The sequence below is a fragment of the Alosa alosa genome, chromosome 23, assembly GCF_017589495.1.
Source record: "Alosa alosa isolate M-15738 ecotype Scorff River chromosome 23, AALO_Geno_1.1, whole genome shotgun sequence".
In the NCBI taxonomy this organism is placed as follows: Eukaryota; Metazoa; Chordata; class Actinopteri; order Clupeiformes; family Clupeidae; genus Alosa; species Alosa alosa.
In genome coordinates, this window is record NC_063211.1 from 5556006 (window position 1) to 5577917 (window position 21912).

Below are 21912 nucleotides of genomic sequence, written 5' to 3' on the forward strand. Positions count from 1 at the left end.
TGTTTATTATTGCTTTTTTCCCCTCATTTTTATTGTTTATTTCATTAGGCTATTGATTGAATTGACATTGTTTACTATTGCTATTCTCATTATAGTCTGACCAACATTTCAATTTGATCCCTGTTAAATTTAAGTATTATATTGTTTTGTATTTGTATGTTGCTTTGGACAAAAGAGTATCCACCATAGCCATGTAAACCGTGGTTGCAATGGACAAATGACAATGGGTGAACTGAACTCATAAATGGATGAACTGACAATGATTTTATGGTGCATTTATTAATTTATTTGGATATGAATGTAAACACATTTCAAAATAAACAGAAAATCACATACATTACTAAATGACAATAGCACTAAGGCCTATATCTCCGTGTGAACATAAGCTCATTGTATTCTTTTGATAACCTTGAGAGAAATACTCTTCAGTGCCAAGAGCGCTTCTTTGCATGCATTGGCGATGAGATTCGGTGGCAGGAGGAATCCATACCTGCCGCGGTCCTGCAGTTCAAAAGTAAAAGAGTAGTTGATCCCAAGGTTATAGGCCCAGTCATCGGATCCTCCTGGAGCCAAATCTATAAAGTGACATGGAGGGTCATGTTCAAAATAGTAGTGCTCTTAGTTGTCACACAGAAAGGTATGGACACAGACATACAACTATGCTTTATTGGCTGCTAGATAAGTATAAAGTATATATACTTTTTTGATCCCGTGAGGGAAATTTGGTCTCTGCATTTAACCCAATCAGTGAATTAGTGAAACACAAACAGCACACAGTGAACACACAGTGAGGTGAAGCACACACTAATCCCAGCGCAGTGAGCTGCCTGCTACAATGGCGGCGCTCGGGGAGCAGTGAGCACCTTGCTCAAGGGCACTTCAGCCGCGGCCCACTGGTCGGGGCTCAAACCGGCAACCCTCCGGTTACAAGTCCAGAGTGCTAACCAGTGGGCCACGGCTGCCATAGGTTGATATAGGTTGTAAAATGGTGTTCATGGAGGAAGAATTTAACTTCTTCCATCGGGAGAGTGGTTTGTTGCAGTATTAAATCTTTAAAGGAACCATATGTAAGAAATGTATTTCAATTAATCATAAAATCGCCCTGATATGCCACTAGACATTAAGAAATCATGTTCATTTCAAATACTTATATCACTGACAACAGAATCTTGAATTTCCCCTGTGGATCAATAAAGTATCTATCTATCTATCTATCTATCTATCTATCTATCTATCTAACAGTAGTCCGGCCAGGATATTGTCATTTAAAAGTTACAGCCCTCAACTGATGTTGATGTTGTCATGTTGTGTTTTGGCCTGATGCGCCACCCTCCACCTATCTACTAATCACAAAGTCAGTAGTGTTTCGGCATCCGGGTTGCTAGTTCTGCCAGTCAGAGGGGAGGGGGAGGGGATACACCGCTCTACAGTAATTTGAAAGTGATTGCAGTCCCAGTTTTGGCCACAATCTTACATACGGTTCCTTTAAGCTTTTTCTTGCCCACAAGAGAATTTCTGGTGTGTACCAGAAACATTTGTGCAAAGTTGTGCAAAACTTTCTGGTATGAACTGAAACATATTTTTGCCCCATTTCTGAGGGGCTCCGAGGCTCAAATGGAAACTACTTACATATGGTTTTTGATCCAGGGCCAAATTTGTAATGGCTCCTGTAATACCTCTGGATGTCATTGGCTGCGTCCTGTGCCATTTCATTCTGCATGAGTACACAAGAATACTTTCATCACTCTCTGCAAAACAAATTAAAATCTCTCTTTGTCCGCTTAAAAGTCTGTTTCACCAACACTCATCAAACAGCACTCAACAAATAGGACAGTGGCAAGAAACAAATCTTGCATTTTTAGATTTTGTACTGAAAAAAAGTTTCACTGCAAAGCAGAAACTGACTAGCTCATCGTGGTTGGCGGTTAGCTCGTGTGCACAGGAGTAGGGGAAGAGCAGCATCTGGGAGTAGGAATGGATGGAGACGTAGAGCTTTACTGTGGCCTTGTGGCTACGCAGGAAGTTGGCCACAGCTTGAGCCTCGGGCTCAGACTCTGGGTACTGCCCACAGTATGTGTCATCACAGGGGTTGCTGCTGGCCCCTGATGCTGTTTCAGAGAAGGAGAGTGATGTTCAGGTGTCAGTGTTTAAGAGTACTGTAGGCTATAACATCTCACACCTGTAGACAAAGGCATATCTATTTAATTCATTTTTCACTGATCCCTAAAAGCACAGAAACACCAAATTCATTCACATTTACCGTAGTCCTAAACTTAGGCCTATGATGCTGATATTGGAAAAGAATGCGGTTCGTCTGTACTTACTGCACCAGTTTGCATCAAAATTGCGGTTTAGATCAACTCCAACACAGACACCGTTTGGATGAATGGACCGGTTCTTTCTCCACATACGTTTCTTGTGTAAAGTATAAAGTAACTTTAAATGTAACATAAAACAGTTTTGCGTATAGAAACTGTAGATTAAACAAAGCTACACAAGGCTTTGAGTTGCCAGTATATGAGATATGACTTACAGTAGTCCAAGTGTATCTATATCCATCTGGATTCATCACTGGCAGAACATAGATGTCCATGGCGTCCATCATTTCCGTAATCTCACGGTTTAAACCATAATAATTTATGCACTACCAGGAAGAATGTGAAATTATGTCAGATATATTAACATAGGTACACAGTCAGACGTGTCCTGTATAGGTATCACATTATTTGTGGAAGTTATTAAGGCAAGGGGTGCTAACATTGTCCACAAACCACAGGCAGAACGCTGGAGAGATCCACTCCCTTGCATGGATCCCACAATCTATCCACATAGCTTTCTTTGGTGTATTACTTGCTCTGCCAGATAGCTAGTAGGTTAGGAATACAGAAACTATTATTACTGATATGAATATTCCATAAATAACCCCCAGACCCATTAAACATGAAAGTATACACTCCATAAAAGTGAAATTCTCACCTTCAGGACATAGAGTGGCCGTTTTTCAAAGGATGACCCGATGAGGAGCACCTTCACCATATTTGCATGATCCGTCGCTGTCTTGTTGACCCAGTGGTAAATCTGGCAACACAAAAGACCACAATCAAAAATTAGCTACACTTGCAAGTTAGTAACCCATCGTTGCTGAAACACAAAATAAATTCTTACCTCTTCCAAGTTGTGGTAACGTTCATAGAATGATGTCCCTTTTAATCGTGGGTCTTTGGTATCATTTCTGGTCTGAATCTCAGTGAGTTGCTCTGTGTCTTCCAACATGACACTATAAACACAAAATGTGGAGTTTGAGGCACTTGAAAAGGAATCGAATTGGAAGACACTCATATGAATAAATATGAGGGCCTCCATATCTCACCTGTGGGTGAATTGGTTGCTTTCGAGCTGTGCTGTTACATCAAGCACCCTCTCTTGAGGGACATATAGATGCACCTCTGTGTTTGCAGTGATGTGAATTGGCGAGGCTGGCTGCCATAGTACTGTCTGAGGATGAGACCAAGGTAACTCAAGTATCTGTAACCTGCTGTACAACACGTTTTGGGTATGTTTTTTTTTCAGATGAATAAACTTTAGAAACATTCTCCCTTATGCCAATGATGTTCATAGAAACACACACACATACACACACACACACACATTAAATATTTACTGTGTACTGTATATGATGTCTTTCCTTAAGTAAGATCTTGCCATACCTCAAATTGAGATGATATATTTCTGAGGATATCCACCTGCTCTGGTGTTAATGCAGTGATTGAGAGAACTTTACCACTGAACACCAAGAAATAAGAATAACATTTTAATTTTTATATTTCATTTTCATATTCAAGTAAATAACACATTTGATAAAACTATGCATAATAGTTTGATATCACTAATGGCTTTCATGTATGATAGACATAAACCATGCTAGTTGTATGTCAACAAAGGTACAGCAACAGGCAACGTGACCACATGTAGCCCTATCTGTTCTGTTAGATGGTTTTGCTAGGAGGGTACTGAAAGGATTAAATGTAAAATGATTAGGTGTCATACACTTGGATAATTGGATAAGAAGTCATCCACAATTTTAAATACTTAACTAAAACACTACTTTACTACCAGTAAAATGGACCACTACATGGTCAAGCATTCCTATAACAAATGTTAAACAGATGATAACATCCTTTGTAAGGAAAACAACTTACTTTTCAGCGGCACTTTTTTCAGGAAATTTGTCTAGGCTTAGCACAAAAACTATCAGTAGCTGGAGCTTCATTTTTATCTGTCTGAACACTAAAAGACTTCTTTCAAACTAGTTCAACGGACAGGAGTAGGCTAAAGGGGGCAAGAGAGCGGTATTGATTTTTGAGTTGTTTGTTCCCTTGTTTAACTTTTAACAAAACAGATTCTGAATTCTGTTAATCTCTACCATTCTATCTGGTTTATTTAAAGACAAATGTTAATATTTACTGTTCAGCCTCTGTATATCAATGTTAAGTTTTCTCTTATACATTTGCACACAACACAAGAATAGCCCTCCAAAGGCCTTCTCTTATCTAGATGTTACACCCACGTCGATAGGTGGCAGTATACGGATTAGTGAAGGATAATGACATCAGCAGAGTCCGTTTACTTCTCTGACATCAGCGTAACACACTTCCGGGTTGTGGAAAATGTTGTGTTGTCAACAAGATGTCAGGCCACGATCACTTGACTCTCTGCCTCTGTGATTTAATCAGGTAATGAATGAAAGATATTATATATGTATTGACAGCGGTAGGGCACACAGATAGAAACGGAAATCCGAGTCACGGTTAACAACCCCATGCAGGACTCGGCATCCCTTATGGAGAGCTTAGCTTCTAGTTAGCTGACTCGCGAATCCTGTCAATACTTGTAACTTTTACCAGAATATGAATGGGAATGTATACAATTGCTTATTCTACCACGGGTGTAAAGTTTAACCTAGCGACGATACTAATGTATATGTCAGTTTGCAGTATGCCAACGTCAGCTAAGCCTGGGTGTGAGCTGGAACAACATGATGTTTTTAAAGTGGTCATGTTGTCACCTTTTGTGTGATGGAACAAGTTTTTAAGCAGAGATTTTGTCTAGAACTTTGATTTAAGCCATCTTACTCTGTACAGTGCAGTGTCCAGAATGCATTTCCTAGACGTTTTGTCTTGGTTTATCAAGGCAGTCAGTAGTGATATTGTGTGGTGTGATGTGATTCGTAGAAATAGCTCTTGTTTGTTTTTGACATTGTGTACACATTGTGTAAACATTGAGTTGTTGTAATAGTGTCTTTTCCCCTTCATACAGGTTACTATGGTCGTTGGTGCTGCCATGCGTGTACCTGTGCGTGGTGTTAACGAGTGGGCTCTTCCTGCTCATCCTGGGGGTGCGAGCATGGCTTCAGATGAACCGGAAGGCCAGACGGGCTCGTGACCCGGCTCCCGCCGTGGCTTTCTTTCACCCCTACTGTAACGCTGGAGGTGGAGGGGAGAGGGTCCTGTGGTGTGCCCTCAGAGCACTACAGAACCGGTGAGGAACCCCAGAGTGAAGCTCGAAGCACTATAAACATGCTGATTTTCTTATTAATATCTCCCATTGGCTCTCAATGTCAACTCTCACCCACACTTTTGGGGCAGCCGTGGCCTACTGGTTAGCGCTTCGAACTTATAACCGGAGGGTTGCCGATTCGAACCCTGACCAGTAGGCACGGCTGAAGTGCCCTTGAGCAAGGCACCTGACCCCTCACTGCTCCCCGAGCGCCACTGTTGTTGCAGGCAGCTCACTGCGCCGGGATTAGTGTGTGCGTCACCTCACTGTGTGTTCACTGTGTGCTAAGTGTGTTTCACTAATTCATGGATTGAGATAAATGCAGAGACCAAATTTCCCTCACGGGATCAAAAGAGTATATATACTTATACTTATACTTTCTCACTCAGGTATCCTGATGTGCAGTTTGTGGTTTACACTGGAGACCAGGGCGTGACTGGAGATCAGATCTTGGCCGGCGCTCGGCGGCGTTTCAACATCGCCCTGCCGCGGCCGGTCCAGTTTGTGTTCCTGCGGCACCGTCAGCTGGTGGAGGCCAGCCTGTACCCCCACTTCACGCTGCTGGGTCAGAGCGTGGGCTCCATCTTCCTGGGCTGGGAGGCGCTCTACGAGTTCACGCCGGACCTCTATATCGACTCCATGGGCTACGCCTTCACCCTGCCCATCTTCCGCTACCTGGGCGGCTGTCGGGTGGGCAGCTATGTCCACTACCCCACTATCAGCACAGACATGCTGTCCGTAGTGCGGGAGAGGAACCCTCGGTAAGACGGGGATAAGGAGGGGACTCTAATGTGCAACACAACTGTAATTTGTGTATGTAGGATTAAGCTAGACATTCATAGGCTCAACATTTGATCATATCATATTCTCAAGTCAGTGGCCTCTATCTGATAATACTGATTGTTGTGTATCCTACAATTATCAGAGTACCACTGCAGTGTAGCAAGATGTTGTATTTTTTCAGCTTCAACCATGCAGATATTTTTTTTTATTGTTTTTTTATTATTATTATTATTATTATTATTATTATTTATTATAGGCTCAACATTTGTTTGTATCATTGTATCCTGTCAGTGACCTCTATCTGATTATATTCACCGTTCATCCTACAGTTAAACCATAAAACCATAGCAGTGTAGCAAGATGTTTACACAGTTTGGTCAGCACTTTGGTCAACTGCCGTTGAGTATAAAAGTGCTACGTAAATAAATGGACATTGCCATTGACCGTTGTGTTTTGTCTCAGCTTCAACAATGCGGATTATATCAGCAGCAACCCGCTGCTGAGCGCCATCAAGGTGATCTACTACTGTGCCTTCGCTCTGCTGTACGGCCTGGCCGGCTCCTGTAGTGACGTGGTCATGGTCAACTCCACCTGGACGCTCGGCCACATCCTGGCGCTGTGGCGGGCGCCAAACCGCACCAGCGTGGTCTACCCGCCCTGCGACGTCCAGTCCTTCCTCGGCGCTCCGCTGGAGGACGAGCAGGAGGATGGTAAAGAGGGAGCCGAAGACCGCAAGTGTCACTCCGTCGTGTCGGTGGGGCAGTTCCGGCCCGAGAAGGACCACCGGCTCCAGATCCGGGCGTTTCGGAAGCTCCTGGAGCGCCGAGCGGGGAAGCCAGGGGGGCGGGAGGCGGTGAAGCTGGTGCTGGTGGGGGGATGCCGTAACCAGGACGACGAGGAGCGGGTGCTGATGCTGCGGGGTCTCTGCCAGGAGCTGGGCGTGGCCGACAGGGTGGACTTCAAACTCAACATTCCCTTCGAAGACCTGAAGAAAGAGCTCACCGAGGCGACAGTCGGCCTGCACACCATGTGGAACGAACACTTTGGCATCGGTAAGGAAGGAGAATACGCTCCCTCTTTTCAACAGATAACACTGAATTCAACTCCCTCTTTTCAACAGATAACACTGAATTCTATTGAACTTAACTCATACGCACTCTTTGCCAATTTCATTTTTAACATGGCTCTGAATTTAGGGGTCAGACTGTGGTCTACAGAAGTGTACAAGTTATTACTAACTTTTAAATCTGTGTTGTTAAATTGTTAAATCTGTGTCAAAATGTCTTATTTGTTATCGTAAACCGCTGTTACTATCTAATGTTATTGACTTTTTGTAACAGTCGTCTGAATATGGGTAATGATGAATATGGTCTGTGTTTTTCACTGAGATGCAGTGGCTGTAGTCCCCTGACTCACTGACCGCCTGACGTGGCTGTAGTCCCCTGACTGACCGCCTGACTTGGCTGTAGTCCCCTGACTGACCGCCTGACTTGGCTGTAGTCCCCTGACTGACCGCGTGACTTCTGTATTTTCCGCTCCAGGTGTGGTGGAGTGCATGGCTGCAGGAACGGTCATTCTGGCCCACAAGTCTGGCGGGCCGAAGCTGGACATCGTGGTCCCGTACGAGGGCGGGCAGACGGGATTCCTGGCGGACGACGAGGACGGCTACGCCGACGCCATGGAGCGGATCCTCTCTCTGACCGCGGCGGAGCGCATGGAGATTCGCCGCCGAGCCCGCCAATCCGTCGCCCGCTTCTCCGATCAGGAGTTCGAGGCGTCCTTCCTGGCGGCCATGGAACCGCTGATGGGCACGCTGGAGCGGTGAGCGGACGGCAGATGGATGAAGAGAGTGCACACACACACACACACACTGGACAGACGAGAGAGTGTGGACTGATTTCTGGACAGACGAGAGAGTGTGGACTGATTTCTGGACAGACGAGGGAGCAGATGTGGCCCCAGGGGTGTGTGGGTGAACGGATGCATGCGCCCATGCGGATATGCAGATATGCGTACACTACCTACCCTTCTGTCCTACAGTATAGATCTCCAGTGGGACTCACGCTTGCTTGGCCTGATGTTCCCACACACACACACACACACACACACACACACACACACCACTGCATTCCATCCCTGAGCTCTCACGCACACACACTAAATCCTGGTAGTAAGACATGGACGGCAGACTGATATGTTGCTTAGTGTAATCTAATACTTCACACACACCATGTGTTGGATTAAGTTTAGCTTTTCCTGACTTTTCTAGGTTTGGATGCTGGTACTGAGTTTTACTTGGGGTAAGAGAAACTTTCCTGGAGTAATAGTCAGACTGCGCCATCTAGTGGCTAGGAGTGGGTGCAGGGTTACCTCCAGTGCCGCCAGAGTGGAGCAGAGCGTGTGGACATCAGACTGAAGAGTCTCACTGTTTTTGTCTGTCATCTTGTCTGACAGGGAAGCTACACCAGGCACATAACTGAAGCGTTCTGTTCGCGATGCGTAAAATCCATTTTAGAAGACTGGTCTATTTTTTTCAAACGTACGCACCACTGTCACATCTGGTGTAGCTACTTCCATAGATTACAGTGGAAGCTTATTGTTGCAGCAGACGCAACGCGAACGGAACGCTTCAGTTACGTGCCTGGTGTAGCTTAGCACTTAGTCAATGTTTTATGATGTGTTCAAACCCCTAATATGGTTGCCCTGCCCAGTGTTTTGTTTGTATTGCATCACCGTGTCCTACTGCATTCCCCCCAAACCATCATTTCCCGTCTCTGGTAGTTTTATTCAATCTTTGACCAACTGTCATTTCAGTTAGGGGAACTAGTGATTTGATCATTTTTGTTTGTTTTGATAAATGGAATCTCATTTCTTGCTTTGTTACAATTCTGTCAGTGCTCAAGACAGTTTGGCTTTATGTGCGTGTCAACTAGGAATGTGGAGCTTTCTTGAAATGATGATCCAAATGAATGTATTTCCAAAATAAATTATTTCACAATAGCAGTGTTGTTTTGTTCTTTGTGAAGAATTTTGTTCTTGCTTTTCTAGCCTGGGGCATGTTTCCATTAGGCTTAAGAAGTGACTCTAAAACGACCAACAATTCTTCTCCGTTTACAAAGACTTCCAGCACTTCCTGTAAATCATATGAAAAACACATGAACATTTGATCTTTATCAGTGTATTATTCCGGATATATTCAAACCACATTCTACGAACATTGCGAGCCCTATGTGAGTAGGGATTTGTAATCGTCTTCTTTCACTGATTGGGTGTTCATCAGTAAAACTCCTGGTTTGGATTCATGTGAGGGAGGCAGAGCACACAAACATCTCTCCAGCTGTCATTGGCATGCGGCGTGGGTTGCGGAGGATAAGTGCGTGTGAGTGCAGTTAAGGACAGAGGAGTTTGTGCTCTGACCACCACATAAGGGCTGCCAAGTTGAACAGGTCACTGTACCGGGAAAAGAAGTAGGGGGGAAGAGCAGAGCAGAGAGGTATTTAAGAAACCAAGACTTTGGAAGCTCGTACTGTCAAACTGCGAGCAAGATGAAAGTGGCGGCTGTTTCACTGGTGCTGATCCTGAGTCTGGGGGCCTCAGGTGAGTGAACGCGGGCGCACGCCGCTGATTCAGAACACACGGTAAACATCGGCTCTGGCTTTCAGGACTAACAGTGAAAACTATCTGGCTTCAAATGTCATTCCAGAGTGCAGAGTGCAGTTTTGTGTATGTTTGTAACGGATGATGACACTCTGATAATATGTTTCTGTATAAACAACGGCACATATATTTGTAGTGGTTTATGCTTTCAAGACTAGCTGCTCTAAGTTTGTCAGAGATGTAGCCTGAAGTGTACAGAAGTGTCCAGTTGATGTAATGTTTCATCTTGGCTTTCCCCTACAGCCTTCCCACTAACGCAGTGGGACTTGGCCCCGCAGGCTGATAAGGCCATCCAGATGTCTCTGGACCAGGTCAACGCTCAGTATGGGAGAGATCGTCTCTTCAGGCTGACCAAAGGCTCTGTCAAGAAGGTGAGAACATCTTAACACCTCGTTAAAATGTCTTCTTTTTTGTTCCCACCTGGACCGTATAAAAACAGCTCATCAAAGACTTGCATATACATATTTGTATTCCTCATATAACAAACATCATTTGTTTGTTTACAGGTGGTTCCTTTGGGGATGAACACACACGACCTGATGATGAATTTTGCCGTGAGGGAGACGGACTGTCTGAAGATCTCTGGGGCGGATCCTCTGAACTGCAATTTCCGTCGAGGCTTCTTTGTGGTATGATTCCTCTAAACCTTAACCCTCCACATGCTCACACCTCCTTAAGGTTTCTGTAGCTACAGCTGTAGACAGTGGCGGTGACTGACCGCCAGTAAGAGTATTTCCTTGCTATCCAGATGTCTGTCCTTGTTTCGTTCCACATTCCTTCACATAACTGCTAGTTCAAAATGAATGTGAAAGTAAACTGTGTTCATTTAGCCAGTCTCAACTTACAGTAAGTGCCAGTAAGCCCTCCTGTAAATGGGAGAGGGGGAAAAAAAAGTCAAAAGCACAAAAATATAAACATGTCTCTTTGGGACAGTGTGACTGTCTTTGGACCAATGTACAATGGAAGAGATGTTGACCAATACAAGTTCAATGAGTTCACAGCTGGACTGCTGTCAGAAACAGTGGGTGGGGGCTCTGACTGTAGACAGAATGTTCAGTTCAATGGGTGCTAGAGAGGTTGAGGAGCTGCCAGATTAATGACGCAACCCAGCTCAGCCAGAGGACACTGCGTGAAATGGCCTCTTCTACTGCAGTTTTTGACTTTGACCAATCCGACCAATAACTGCATTTATACAACAGCAACACAGTGCATTTCTATAGCCCTTTTCAGAGCACTTCAAGCGCTTCACAGTTAAAGGGGAACCTCACTAACCACCATGTTTTGATATTACCACTTTGTGCTGCATAATTATTTTGCAGCCATTATAGTGGCACAGCCACTATCGTGATGCATTTAGACCAGGTTTAACTGTTCCACGCCCAGAAAATATTTCCAACATGTTTAGTATTATTCTGTATGTGTTATAAATAGTCATGAAGTGGTCTGATGTGGTCCAATGTGTCAGACTAGAGACTGAACTTTTACAATCATGAGACTTTTTGGGTGTACATTGTATGTAAAATCATTGTTTTTTAGAATATTTAGGCAAACCTACCAAATATTTATCACTATTGGTGAATGCTTTAAATGTCTTCAGCAACCACAAACTACTGGTGACACAATGGAACATTCAATCTTCTGGGCAGTCGCTTTGGCTCCTCCTCTGTGTTGTTTGTCTGTTTGTTTCCATAGTTACTGAAACATAATCAAAACAGAAATCTCTTTCCTGGTGCTGGACGCTCCCTCGCCTCATCTGTTACCCCACTCCCTCATTCCGTTTCAGGCGGAAGCATCCTGCTACTCCCGCGTCCGTGTGTCTGCTGAGAGTTCTAAGCTCGTTGGCCTCAGGTGCAGCCAAGCTGACAGCTCCAGCTCTGAATCCAGTGAAGAGGTGGGACAGAGAGATAGGCTCTAAAGAGAAAGATACAGCCAATTATCTGCACTACAACATTACAGACAAAAGTATTGGGACGTCGGCCATTACACCCACAAGAACTTCAGTGGCAACCTATCTCTTTTCTAGTCCATCCCACATCTCAGTGGGCCAGGAACCGAATGTGACAATGTCTTTATGGACCCTGCTTTGTGCGCTAAGACATAGTCATGCTGAAACCGAAAAGGGCTTCCCCGAACTGTTCCCAAAAAGATGGAAGCACATAATTGTCCAAAATGTCTTTGTATACTGAAGCATTAAGATTCCCCTTCACTTCTCCAAGCCTAACCCCTAAACTAACCCCTAAAGAAAACAACCAATATGCCATTATCTCTTCACCAGCATGACTTTACAAAGTGAGGTCCTAAAGCCATGTGTATGTGATTTTGGGAAGAACTTGACTGGCTTGCAGAGAACAGGGTTCTCTACATCATCAAGCACCTTTGGGATGAACCACAAGAGAGATTATGAGCCAGGCCTTCTCGTCCAACTCTGACACGTGTCTGACCTCAAAAATACTCTTCTGAATGAATGGACAAACACTTCCAGACACTCTAAAAGAGTGGAAGCTGTTATGGGTGAGGTGGGGTGAGCGCTTTATAATGGCATGTCATTTAAGTTCCTGGGTGTAATTGGCAGGCGTCCCAATCCCAATAAAGTGTGTGAGTGTATCTATCTACAGAGACAGTTATTATATAACAAAAAAGTATATGCGAGAAAGTGAATAAGGTGCTTGAATAAAGCAGGGCTTCATTATGTATATTCTTTCTGTGCTTTCTAATTGCTTATCATTGTTGCCTGGCAGATGATGATGGAGAGAACCTGGGTCTACAACCCGTTTGCTCCAAGAGGTAAGTCCGTCTGAGTTTAAGTATAATATATACTCTTTTGATCCCGTGAGGGAAATTTGGTCTCTGCATTTGTCCCAATCCGTGAATTAGTGAAACACACTCAGCACACAGTGAAGCACACACTAATCCCGGCACAGTGAGCTGCCTGCAACAACAGCGGCACTCGGGGAGCAGTGAGGGGTTAGGTGCCTTGCTCAAGGGCACTTCAGCCGTGCCTACTGGTTGGGGTTCGAACTGGCAACCCTCTGGTCCGAAGCGCTAACCAGTAGTACCCCTTCATTGGATTGAATGTTGGCATGCTTAAGCGAACTCCTGGGGTATGCTCCCCTAGGCTGATGGAGTCAGGCCTGCCTGGTTCAGAGCATTGTGAATAGCCCAAGACTGCAGGGACAGTGTGCTACAAACACCTGGCAACTGCCCTCAGCTCCAACACATCTGATCATGTGAAATGTGTAACAGTCGCTGTAACCCATAAAAGCACATGTCCACACAGTAAATGTGTTCTCTCATGCTTCAATATGTGAAGTGTGTGTGTGTGTGGGTCCACACAGTAAACAAGTGTTATCTCGTGCTTCAATATGTGAAGTGTTGATATATTTTACTTTTTTTTTTTTATTGCTTCAGAGCCTGTGAACCCTCCGGTTGTTGACCTTCCCACTGCTGAGCCATCCCGCAGACAGGCCGATATGTCCAGAGAGAGGGCTCCCACTCGAGGGGACAACTTCAACAACCACCTGTTTCAGTAGTTCAGAAAAGGAACATATCATCAGCAATCACCTGTAGTGATGGACCTGGAGACTTCCATTGTGTAGTTTAGTCCCAGTTTCTAGTAAAGCCGCACAATTCAGCTTTACAATAACCCACAGTATGGCTCACTGAATCCAGGGGGGTATTTAGTGACAAACCTGGATTAGTTAACTCAGAGTAGGTGGTAAACCTCCTAATAGAACAGCTGTATGCCTATATTCTCCTAACACAAAAATGTCATAGGGCTCTTGATGTAGGAAGTTTACCACTTACTCCGAGTTAACATGCCCAGGTTAGTAACTAAACCACGTACTTGGAATACCCCCCAAGTGCACACAGTATTATATATATGATGAAGCACTGGTGCTGTACAGCACAGGTAAATGTAAACATGTAATTTGTATTCTCTTCACTTAAATAAATACCATAATACTCTCTGACGACTCTCTGATCTGTTTATGTTAAAAACCATCGATTGAGATACAGACAGTAAGACACACACAGGGAGGCTTGATTTTGACATTTATATATTGATCTTACATTGAAATGCATTTATATAGTGATTTTATCTTAAAAGCAGACATTATGACTTCATTTTCCCCGATATGATTTTTTTTAGAGATGTCCGATTCTGGTCCCAGATAGGCCTCCAAACTTCAATACCGGTAACGTAATGCTTGATTCAGTCAGATATAGGCAATAACTTTGAAATATGCTAGAGAGTTTAAAAACAGGCATCCTTCTGATGGAATATACGCAGATCACATATTCGCAGTCAGGTGGTAAGCATTCATGGTGATGCTCTCGGTGAGACACCGGTGATCCAGGTCATAGACGAGAAAGCGACTTCTGCTGTGCTTCTTCAAATCACCTCTTCCAAAACACGACGGAGCGTAGCACAGGTGCACCCCTTCTCGGACCATGGGTTCTGGACCTCTACAGCAATGGTGGTTTGGAGAGTGACCATGGTATGTTTTCCCAAAGCTAATACTATACTGATGCTACTCTTGTGGATTACGGTACTTTCAGATTAAAAAGTTTTACAATTATTGTCAAACTGACCTCCTTCAACATGTAAGTAGGAAGTAGCTCCTGGCTGGCTAACAAAAGCAATGAATTTTCAACAACCTACATCCTGTCCAAGTATTCCTACATATCCTGTCCAAGTATTCCTAACGTCGAGTCAGTGGAAGGCAGAGTTACAGGCAGGCCAAGCAGCTGGAAAATGTTTTTTTTCTTTCTCATTTTGTAAAGACAGAAACTGCAGTGATGACAGAAATGAAGAGATTAAAAAGAACAAGGCTCAAACCATCACAGCACACATTACATCCAAATATGAGTGACAAATAGCATTTGTTAACATTAAAGCACTTCTCCGGGCTTGATTGAGATTGCCTGCGGTGTCATAGGCAGCAGTATAGCCAAGGTCTGTTTTTATGGCAGTTCACACAAGCTCCATCAAACGGATTCAAAGTGTTTGAAAGCAACAAACACAACTCTGACCCCCACGCCTGGTTACATCCAACAACTACGGTCGTCCACCTCCTCTCGGGGCTTCGCCGATTTAAACGCACAGATTCTTCTCAAGGTGTGCACCACCCTCTGACGACGACTCCACCTTTCTCCTTCTTTCCTCCTGTCACACCATCCAAGTAAGAGCACCTCTAAAAATCTCTCCTCCATCCTCCGTGCTCCATGGTCGACCAAAGGGAGTCCTTCAGAAAAGCATGAGACAGGCTTACAATTTGGAGAACATTCTAGAAATCACGTAACAAAGCGGTTCTTAAATGATTCATCTGGGTTCGAGTCTGACCTGACTTGCGGTCAGTTTGCAGTCACATAGCCCAAGGTGAGAGAAGACCTCCCAAACATACACCTCTCCACCCCAGACCATCTCTAAAGGCATCTTTGTCCAGTACTAATCATTCAGTCCTAACAGTAAAATAACACAATCTCTTCAGATATTAAATAAATTTTCGTATATAAAAAAGGCTAAAAACAAAAACTCCCCACCCCTTTATCCCATTCACACACACAACCAGAAATGTCAGTCTGTGGCAGGGCCACACAGCAAGATCAACGGATAGACGGAAAGTCACGTCTGAGCTTAGATTGGACATCCGTCGCTCAGAACTCACATGACGATATGAGAGGAAAGTAAAGTCCGGCGGTTTGGCATCTTTCGAGAGGTGATGTACTGATCGATAATAATTTTGGACTGTTAGGAATGCAGATCCATCACGAAGCAAACCCTGGAGAGGTCCCCTTCGTGATGGACAGTAGAGGAGAGACATGAGACGGCTGTCTTGAATAGTCTTGGAACCCTTTTGTGTTGCGGCCAGTCTGAGAGCAGCTTGGCGTGTTTTTTTCGGGCTAGTTTGTGAGTTTGGTGCCGTTGTCCCGTTTGGGCGGTGCAGGCGGAGGTCCTCGCCGCAGTGTTGCATAGCCTGAGATGTTTCCTGATGCGTAGCCCCCGCCGTTGCTGCCGTTGGCCTGCTGGTCCAGCAGCAGCTCTGGAGGGGGTGGGGGCAGCGCCATGTCGTCCATGGTGGTCGTGATGGCCGGCTCGCCGCTGCTGCTGCCGAAAGAGCCCTGCCGGCTGCCCGACTTGCGCCTTAGTGTCCGGTGGAGGTCCTCCATGAAGTTGGGCTGACCCTTGGGGGAAGTCGGCGGCGACATCGGGCGGTGGACCTCCATGGCGGTGGGGATGGCGCCGTTGCTACGGCGAGCCAGCGTCGGGGGAGGGGTCTTCTTCAAGGAAGCCCGCCCGGCACTCCAGATGTTGCCGCCGCCGCTGGACGATGACGATGATGACGACTGGGGCTGGGGGTTGACCACGGCGACTCGCGATGCGCTGCCGTGAAGGTCGGCGGGCAGAGGCGGCGGCGGTGGCAGGTCGTTGTCCATCGGCGGAGGGGGGAAGGACGAGTCGTTGTCCAGGGGTGGTGGAGAGGGGAAGTCGGTCACCACTTTCCCCACTTTGGCCTGCAGCGCCGGGGGCAGGTGGCCCAGGTTGAGCTTCCCCGGTTTGGGTGGCGCGGGGGGGCCAGCGGCGGCGGCGGCCGACCCCGAGGAGCCGGAACCCTGACGGCCGACCAGGTTCTCCAGCCGCGCTCGCGCCTCGTTGTACTCCGCAGACGAGTCGGCCTTGAAGCTGGAGTTACGCTGGGGAGTCGGCGGTGGTTTCTTGGCGGCGCCCGTCGGCGATTTCTTCATGGGCGAGCCCCCAGATTTGGGGGGGGTTGCTGGAGGAAGGGGTGGAGGAGGAGGCAGGCCCGGTCCAAACCCAGGCCCAGGCCCAGGCGCTGGCGCTGGTGGAGGAGGAGGCAGGCCCGGTCCAAACCCAGGCACAGGCCCAGGCCCAGGCGCTGGTGGAGGAGGAGGGGGAGGTGGGGGTGGAGGAGGACCGGGAGCTGGGGGGAAACCCAGGCTGTTATCGGGAGGCGGTGGAGGGAACTCTGGCGACTTGGTCTGCACTCCTCCTCTCTGCCACTTGGGCTTGGCCTTGACCGTAGGGGGCGACTGCGGCGCCTTGGCACTGTCCACGTGATTGGTGGCGGCCGCACCCGGGAACTGACTGGCCAGTTGCTTGACCAGAGAGGAGGCGGCTGCCCTGCCGATGCTGTGCTGTTTGGGGAGGGTTGGGGGTGGCTGGGTCTTCGCGGGGACCGATGCCAGCGGTCCAGGAGGAGGTGGAGGAGGGGGAGGAGGAGGAGGGCCAGGAGCCACCGCAGTAGGAAGCACCACCATCCCCGGAGGCTTACGGCCCATCTGGAAGGGGAAGGTTTTGGGTGGAGCGGAGGGGGGAAAGACCTGCTGGAGAGAAGCTGGAGGTGGAGGAGGTGGTGGAGGAGGAGGGGGTGGTGTGGTGTAAGCATGGGGCTGCTGTGGGGGCAGTGGGGGAGCAGGAGGTGGGGGAGGGGGAGGTGGAGGAGGAGGTGGAGGAGGAGGCGCGGACTGGGTCAGGAGCTGGGGAGGGGGAGGGGGCGAGGGCGAGAGGTCAGGCGGCGGCGGAGATGGAAACCTCTGGAAGCCGTTGGAGGGCTTGGGCGGGACGTGCGCCACCGGGGGCCCGGGGGACGGAGGGGGTGGAGGGAAGCCGTTACTGTGCAGCGACGACAGCGGCGGTGGAGGAGGAGGAGGCACTGCAGCTCCAGCGGCCGGTCCGCGCCTCAGCGTCGCCATGGCCGAGCCTGGAGTGGGCAGACTGGCCGGTGGGGGTGGAGGAGGAGGCGGAGGAGGTGGAGGAGGAGGGGTGGTGGTGGTGGTGGTGTCCGGCGGTGGCCAGGCGCCGTTGTCCTTGCTGGGCTGTGGCTTGGCCGCTTGCGGAGGTGGGCTTGGCACCTGGGCGGGGAGGAGGGGCTTGTCTTTCTGCTGCAGGCGCGTGATGGTGCTGTACTTGGCGAAGACCGTGGGGTTGCTGGAGTGGTGGTGGTGCAGGGGGGCGCCGGACACCGACGGGGGGAGGCTGCACACGGGGAGGAGGAGGAGGAGGAGGAGGTGGAGGAGGAGGTGGAGAGGGCACACATGCCACGGGTGTCACGGGTGGAGTTGGGCTCAGGGTGGGGAGAGGTGGAGGAGGAGGCTGAAGGATTTGAGGGGTAGGGGGCAGTGGAGGGACATATGCAGTGGGTGGTGTCTGAGGGGGAGTTGGAGCGACAGGTGGAGCAGGTGGAGGTTGGGGTGCCTGGGGGGCAGGTGGAGGTTGGGGCACATGTGGGGCAGGTGGAGGTTGGGGCGCTTGGGGGGCAGGTGGAGCTGGAGGCAAATGGGGGGCAGGTGGAGGTTGAGGGGTGTGGGGGCAGGTGGAGGTTGAGGGATGTGTGGGGTAGGTGGAGGCTGATGGCTTTGGAGCACAGGTAGTGGTTGGGGCACGTAGGGGGCAGGTGGAGGTTGAGAAATGTGATGGGTAGGTGGTGGTTTGGGCATATGGGAGACGGGTGGCGGCTGGGGCACAGTCTGAGGTTGGGGCACCTGAGGGGCAGGTGGATGGGGCTGGGGTGTGTGGGGGGCAGGTGGATGGGGCTGGGGTGTGTGGGGGGCAGGTGTGTGGGGGGCAGGTGGATGGGGCTGGGGTGTGTGGGGGGCAGGTGGATGGGGCTGGGGTGTGTGGGGGGCAGGTGTGTGGGGGGCAGGTGGATGGGGCTGGGGGTGTGTGGGGGGCAGGTGGATGGGGCTGGGGTGTGTGGGGGGCAGGTGTGTGGGGGGCAGGTGGATGGGGCTGGGGTGTGTGGGGGGCAGGTGGATGGGGCTGGGGTGTGTGGGGGCAGGTGGAGGGTGTGAACTCTGGTGGTGGGAGTGAGAGCTGTGGGATGTGTGAGAGGTGTGGGAGATGCTGGACGCTCGGCTCGACTCGGACCTCTGGAAAAGAACACAGAACCAATTCAGACCCTTGTTTAAAACACACACACACACACACACACACACACACACATCTTGTGTGCCTTAAAGACGTCTCAAGAACTACCATCAAGTCCTTTAGGGTTAAACTGACTGCCCTCCTCCTGACAAACCCAAGCACTGCCTGTTCTGCACCTCTCCCTGCCTGTTCTCCACACTCTTAACTAATCTTCATGAGGTCTGGCCACAGTGAGGAAGGGAAGGGGCACAGTAGCCACAGTTCCTAATCACTCATTCACTTATCCCACTGCATTTGCATGCATTTCAGTGTCCTAGTTCTTATCTCGATAACTTATCCCAATTTTGATCATATTCAGGATATGGTGTTTACATGAGCACAGAGATACCTGGTTATTAATATCCCTGTATACATGATGAATACTAGTGTCTCAGTGCCCAGTTATTACATTCTATGTATGCAGACAGCTGCTGTTTGGAATACGGTGTATCCATGGAACAGTATCCCAAAAGTGGGATAAGGGCTTATCCGGGGTTCTGAAATCGGGATATGATCATAGGGAGGGAGGGAGCGAGGGAGGGAGCGTGGGCTACTCACCCGGCTGTTCTCCTCCATCTGAGTGCCTCTCTTCCAGGCCTCGGAGAAGATGGAGCTGACCACGCTCTGGGAGCGGGCATGGCTGGACGAAGTGCCGTCAGACAGGCCGCTGTCTGTCACACTTGAGTGGTTTGAGTGCGATTCTGAAACAGAAACGAAAACAAAAAGATATCATGTGAGTACACTGGTCTTGTGTACTATGACCTGAGACTTTCATGTGAGTACGCTGGTCTTGTGTACTATGACCTGAGACTTTCATGTGAGTACGCCGGTCTTGTGTACTATGACCTGAGATGCTTCACTTTCTATCACCATTTCCTGATTTGCATGTGACGTAAACGAGTGACAAAATCACTTTAATGACATTGTTTTCCTAGCTGAATGCAACACAACTGTGCATTTCTATATATTGTTGTTTTGAATAAGAAATGATACAAGAAATGGCATATTTAACAGATTCAGTGTGAATAGAGCGGCATATTTAACAGATTCAGTGTGAACAGAGTGCATTCAATGCTACACAATAGTCAGACGCTCGCCTGCAGTTAGGATTGGCTGCAACAGGACTGGAAGGCCCAGTTGGAACGGGACGGGGGGCCAGCTTGTCCCCCTGAACACACAGCAGTTCTTGCACTACATGTGTTATGTGTGTAAAACTGTCTTGGAATTAGACCCAGCAGCTACCCAACAGGAAACGTGTTGCTCTGTTTTGAGATGACACAACTATGATACCACTGGCTTACGACTCACGACTCACAACTCTGATACCAGTGGCTCACGACTCACAACTCTGATGCCAGTGACTCACGACTCACAACTGATACCAGTGGCTTACGACTCAAGTATAAGTATAAGTATAAGTATATATATTGTTTTGATCCCGTGAGGGAAATTTGGTCTCTGCATTTATCCCAATCCGTGAATTAGTGAAACACACTCAGCACACAGTGAACACACAGTAAGGTGAAGCACACACTAATCCCGGCGCAGTGAGCTGCCTGCAACAACAGCGGCGCTCGGGAAGCAGTGAAGGGTTAGGTGCCTTGCTCAAGGGCACTTCAGCCGTGCCTACTGGTCGGGGTTCGAACTGGCAACCCTCCGGTTACAGGTCCGAAGTGCTAACCAGTAGGCCACGGCTGCCCCCAACTCACAACTCACCTGGGATGCTGGCGGAGCTGCAGGCTGATCTGATACTGGAGCTGGACAGGGAGGCCCAGTCGTACGCCGCCTCTGTGCGCTTCATGGCCTCCTGGTAGTTCATATACAGCTGTTTCCCGTACTGCTCAGCCAAACACAGACACATGCAGAGAGAGAGAAAGTGAGATTCTAAAGAGTCGATAACAGAGTTAAGTAAATACCTCATCGTAGATAGCAAACATAAACAGTCTGTCAGATATGTGTAGGCTAACTGGGTCAGGTCAGTTACCTTAGCGATACGTATTCCGTTGACCCATTGGTGGAGGGTTCTGACATCATCACAGCACAGGTACTTGATGTACTGAGATTTCTTCTGAATTTGGGGGTGCTGGGAAACAAGGGCAGAGGAGGTTAGCATGAACACTTACTGTGACCACAAGAGACACCATGATGAATAGGGCTGTATGAGGTGGAGGGGAGAATATCCGAATTGCGTTTTGATCTGCAATATAATTTTGAAAGTCAAGCTTTGAGCTGCATGATTAATCGCAGCCTTTGCGATCAGGTAATTGTATCAGTCCAAATTGTGATTTCAATTAAAAATCGCTTCATTGTGCAGCCTTTATGATGAATGTTGATAAATCTGATCATATTCTTGTAGCACCTGACTGACCTAAAATTTTAAAACCAGATTAGGACTCTCTTGGTGTCTCTTGTCAGTGAAGTGGCTATATACAACCAGAATATATCTAAACATATGTACCAAATACTTAAGTTATGATATGTAACTAAATCTATTTCACCACTTTTATTTATCAACCATCACCTAAGCCATGACACTAGATCCATTCACCACCAGGTGGCAGCACCAGCCAAGTGCTGCATCCGAGAGCACACTGCAGCAGGGCTCTTCTTCTACAGGCTAATACAGCATTGGGGAGAATCACTACTGTACTGTCATGTTTTGAATGTGCCTCAGCTTTAAAACGGGGGTGGGCTGAGAAGGGCTGTGGCAGAATACAAAGGCTCAGCTCAACCAAGAAGTGCCATAACAAAGATGATCCCCAGAGAAAACCCATTACCATATTCATGCAGCAGAACAATGGCGCTAGCTAACCTAATAATAATGCCAGACGACCTGACATGAGATTCACATCATTTTAGGAGTCGGCGTTCACTTTGTGTTGGCCTAATCTGCTGCAGCAGGATCTGAGGTGTGGTTTAAAATAGAGAGCCAGACAGCCTGGAGTATGCACTGTGGATTTCATCTAGGCCACTTCGATTGAATTAAA

The 21912-nt window shown here is 47.8% G+C and overlaps 4 protein-coding genes across 4 annotated transcripts in view; 2 read left to right on the plus strand and 2 right to left on the minus strand.

Moving 5' to 3' along the window:
- Positions 1–260: 260 nt before the first annotated feature.
- Positions 261–4332, minus strand: cpb2 (carboxypeptidase B2 (plasma)). Its single transcript, XM_048235001.1, has 11 exons — positions 4200–4332; positions 3708–3783; positions 3371–3495; positions 3166–3277; positions 2977–3078; positions 2759–2866; positions 2534–2644; positions 2325–2415; positions 1906–2108; positions 1630–1714; positions 261–575 (listed from the first exon to the last, which is right to left on the minus strand). Exons 1-11 carry the CDS (start codon positions 4268–4270, stop codon positions 388–390), a joined length of 1272 nt encoding a protein of 423 aa, XP_048090958.1. The 5' UTR covers positions 4271–4332; the 3' UTR covers positions 261–387.
- Positions 4333–4652: 320 nt separating this feature from the next.
- alg11 (ALG11 alpha-1,2-mannosyltransferase) lies at positions 4653–9339 on the plus strand. The gene is made up of 5 exons (XM_048234233.1): positions 4653–4733; positions 5317–5538; positions 5946–6317; positions 6802–7391; positions 7881–9339. The coding sequence occupies exons 1-5, from the start codon at positions 4687–4689 to the stop codon at positions 8162–8164; spliced, it is 1515 nt and encodes a 504-aa protein (XP_048090190.1). The 5' UTR covers positions 4653–4686; the 3' UTR covers positions 8165–9339.
- A 335-nt stretch (positions 9340–9674) lies between these two features.
- Positions 9675–13964, plus strand: spp2 (secreted phosphoprotein 2). Its single transcript, XM_048234234.1, has 6 exons — positions 9675–9936; positions 10240–10367; positions 10503–10625; positions 11780–11887; positions 12735–12780; positions 13405–13964. The coding sequence occupies exons 1-6, from the start codon at positions 9885–9887 to the stop codon at positions 13524–13526; spliced, it is 579 nt and encodes a 192-aa protein (XP_048090191.1). The 5' UTR covers positions 9675–9884; the 3' UTR covers positions 13527–13964.
- Positions 13965–14037: 73 nt separating this feature from the next.
- The window catches only part of raph1b (Ras association (RalGDS/AF-6) and pleckstrin homology domains 1b), a 48037-nt gene continuing 40162 nt past the window's right edge, over positions 14038–21912 (minus strand). Inside the window, exons 13-17 of the mRNA XM_048235658.1 lie at positions 20910–21008; positions 20642–20762; positions 19484–19626; positions 18188–18888; positions 14038–18031 (exon numbers count right to left, since the gene is read on the minus strand). Coding sequence (XP_048091615.1) covers positions 15901–18031; positions 18188–18888; positions 19484–19626; positions 20642–20762; positions 20910–21008 — 3195 coding nt within the window. The 3' untranslated portion in view covers positions 14038–15900. The remainder of the gene's footprint in view (positions 18032–18187; positions 18889–19483; positions 19627–20641; positions 20763–20909; positions 21009–21912) is intronic.

Bases quoted from the DNA above. Each gene is read 5' to 3' on its own strand.
- alg11 (XM_048234233.1), top strand. From the start codon at position 4,687: ATGTCAGGCCACGATCACTTGACTCTCTGCCTCTGTGATTTAATCAG. The intron at 4,734-5,316 runs GTAATGAATGAA...CCCTTCATACAG, and splicing joins TGCCTCTGTGATTTAATCAG to GTTACTATGGTCGTTGGTGC. The intron at 6,318-6,801 runs GTAAGACGGGGA...GTTTTGTCTCAG, and splicing joins GTGCGGGAGAGGAACCCTCG to CTTCAACAATGCGGATTATA.
- cpb2 (XM_048235001.1), bottom strand. From the start codon at position 4,270: ATGAAGCTCCAGCTACTGATAGTTTTTGTGCTAAGCCTAGACAAATTT. The intron at 2,109-2,324 runs GTAAGTACAGAC...TCTCTGAAACAG, and splicing joins TTTTGATGCAAACTGGTGCA to CATCAGGGGCCAGCAGCAAC. The intron at 576-1,629 runs GTAAGTAGTTTC...GTCACTTTATAG, and splicing joins CCCTGGATCAAAAACCATAT to ATTTGGCTCCAGGAGGATCC.
- spp2 (XM_048234234.1), top strand. From the start codon at position 9,885: ATGAAAGTGGCGGCTGTTTCACTGGTGCTGATCCTGAGTCTGGGGGCC. The intron at 10,368-10,502 runs GTGAGAACATCT...GTTTGTTTACAG, and splicing joins CCAAAGGCTCTGTCAAGAAG to GTGGTTCCTTTGGGGATGAA. The intron at 10,626-11,779 runs GTATGATTCCTC...ATTCCGTTTCAG, and splicing joins TCCGTCGAGGCTTCTTTGTG to GCGGAAGCATCCTGCTACTC.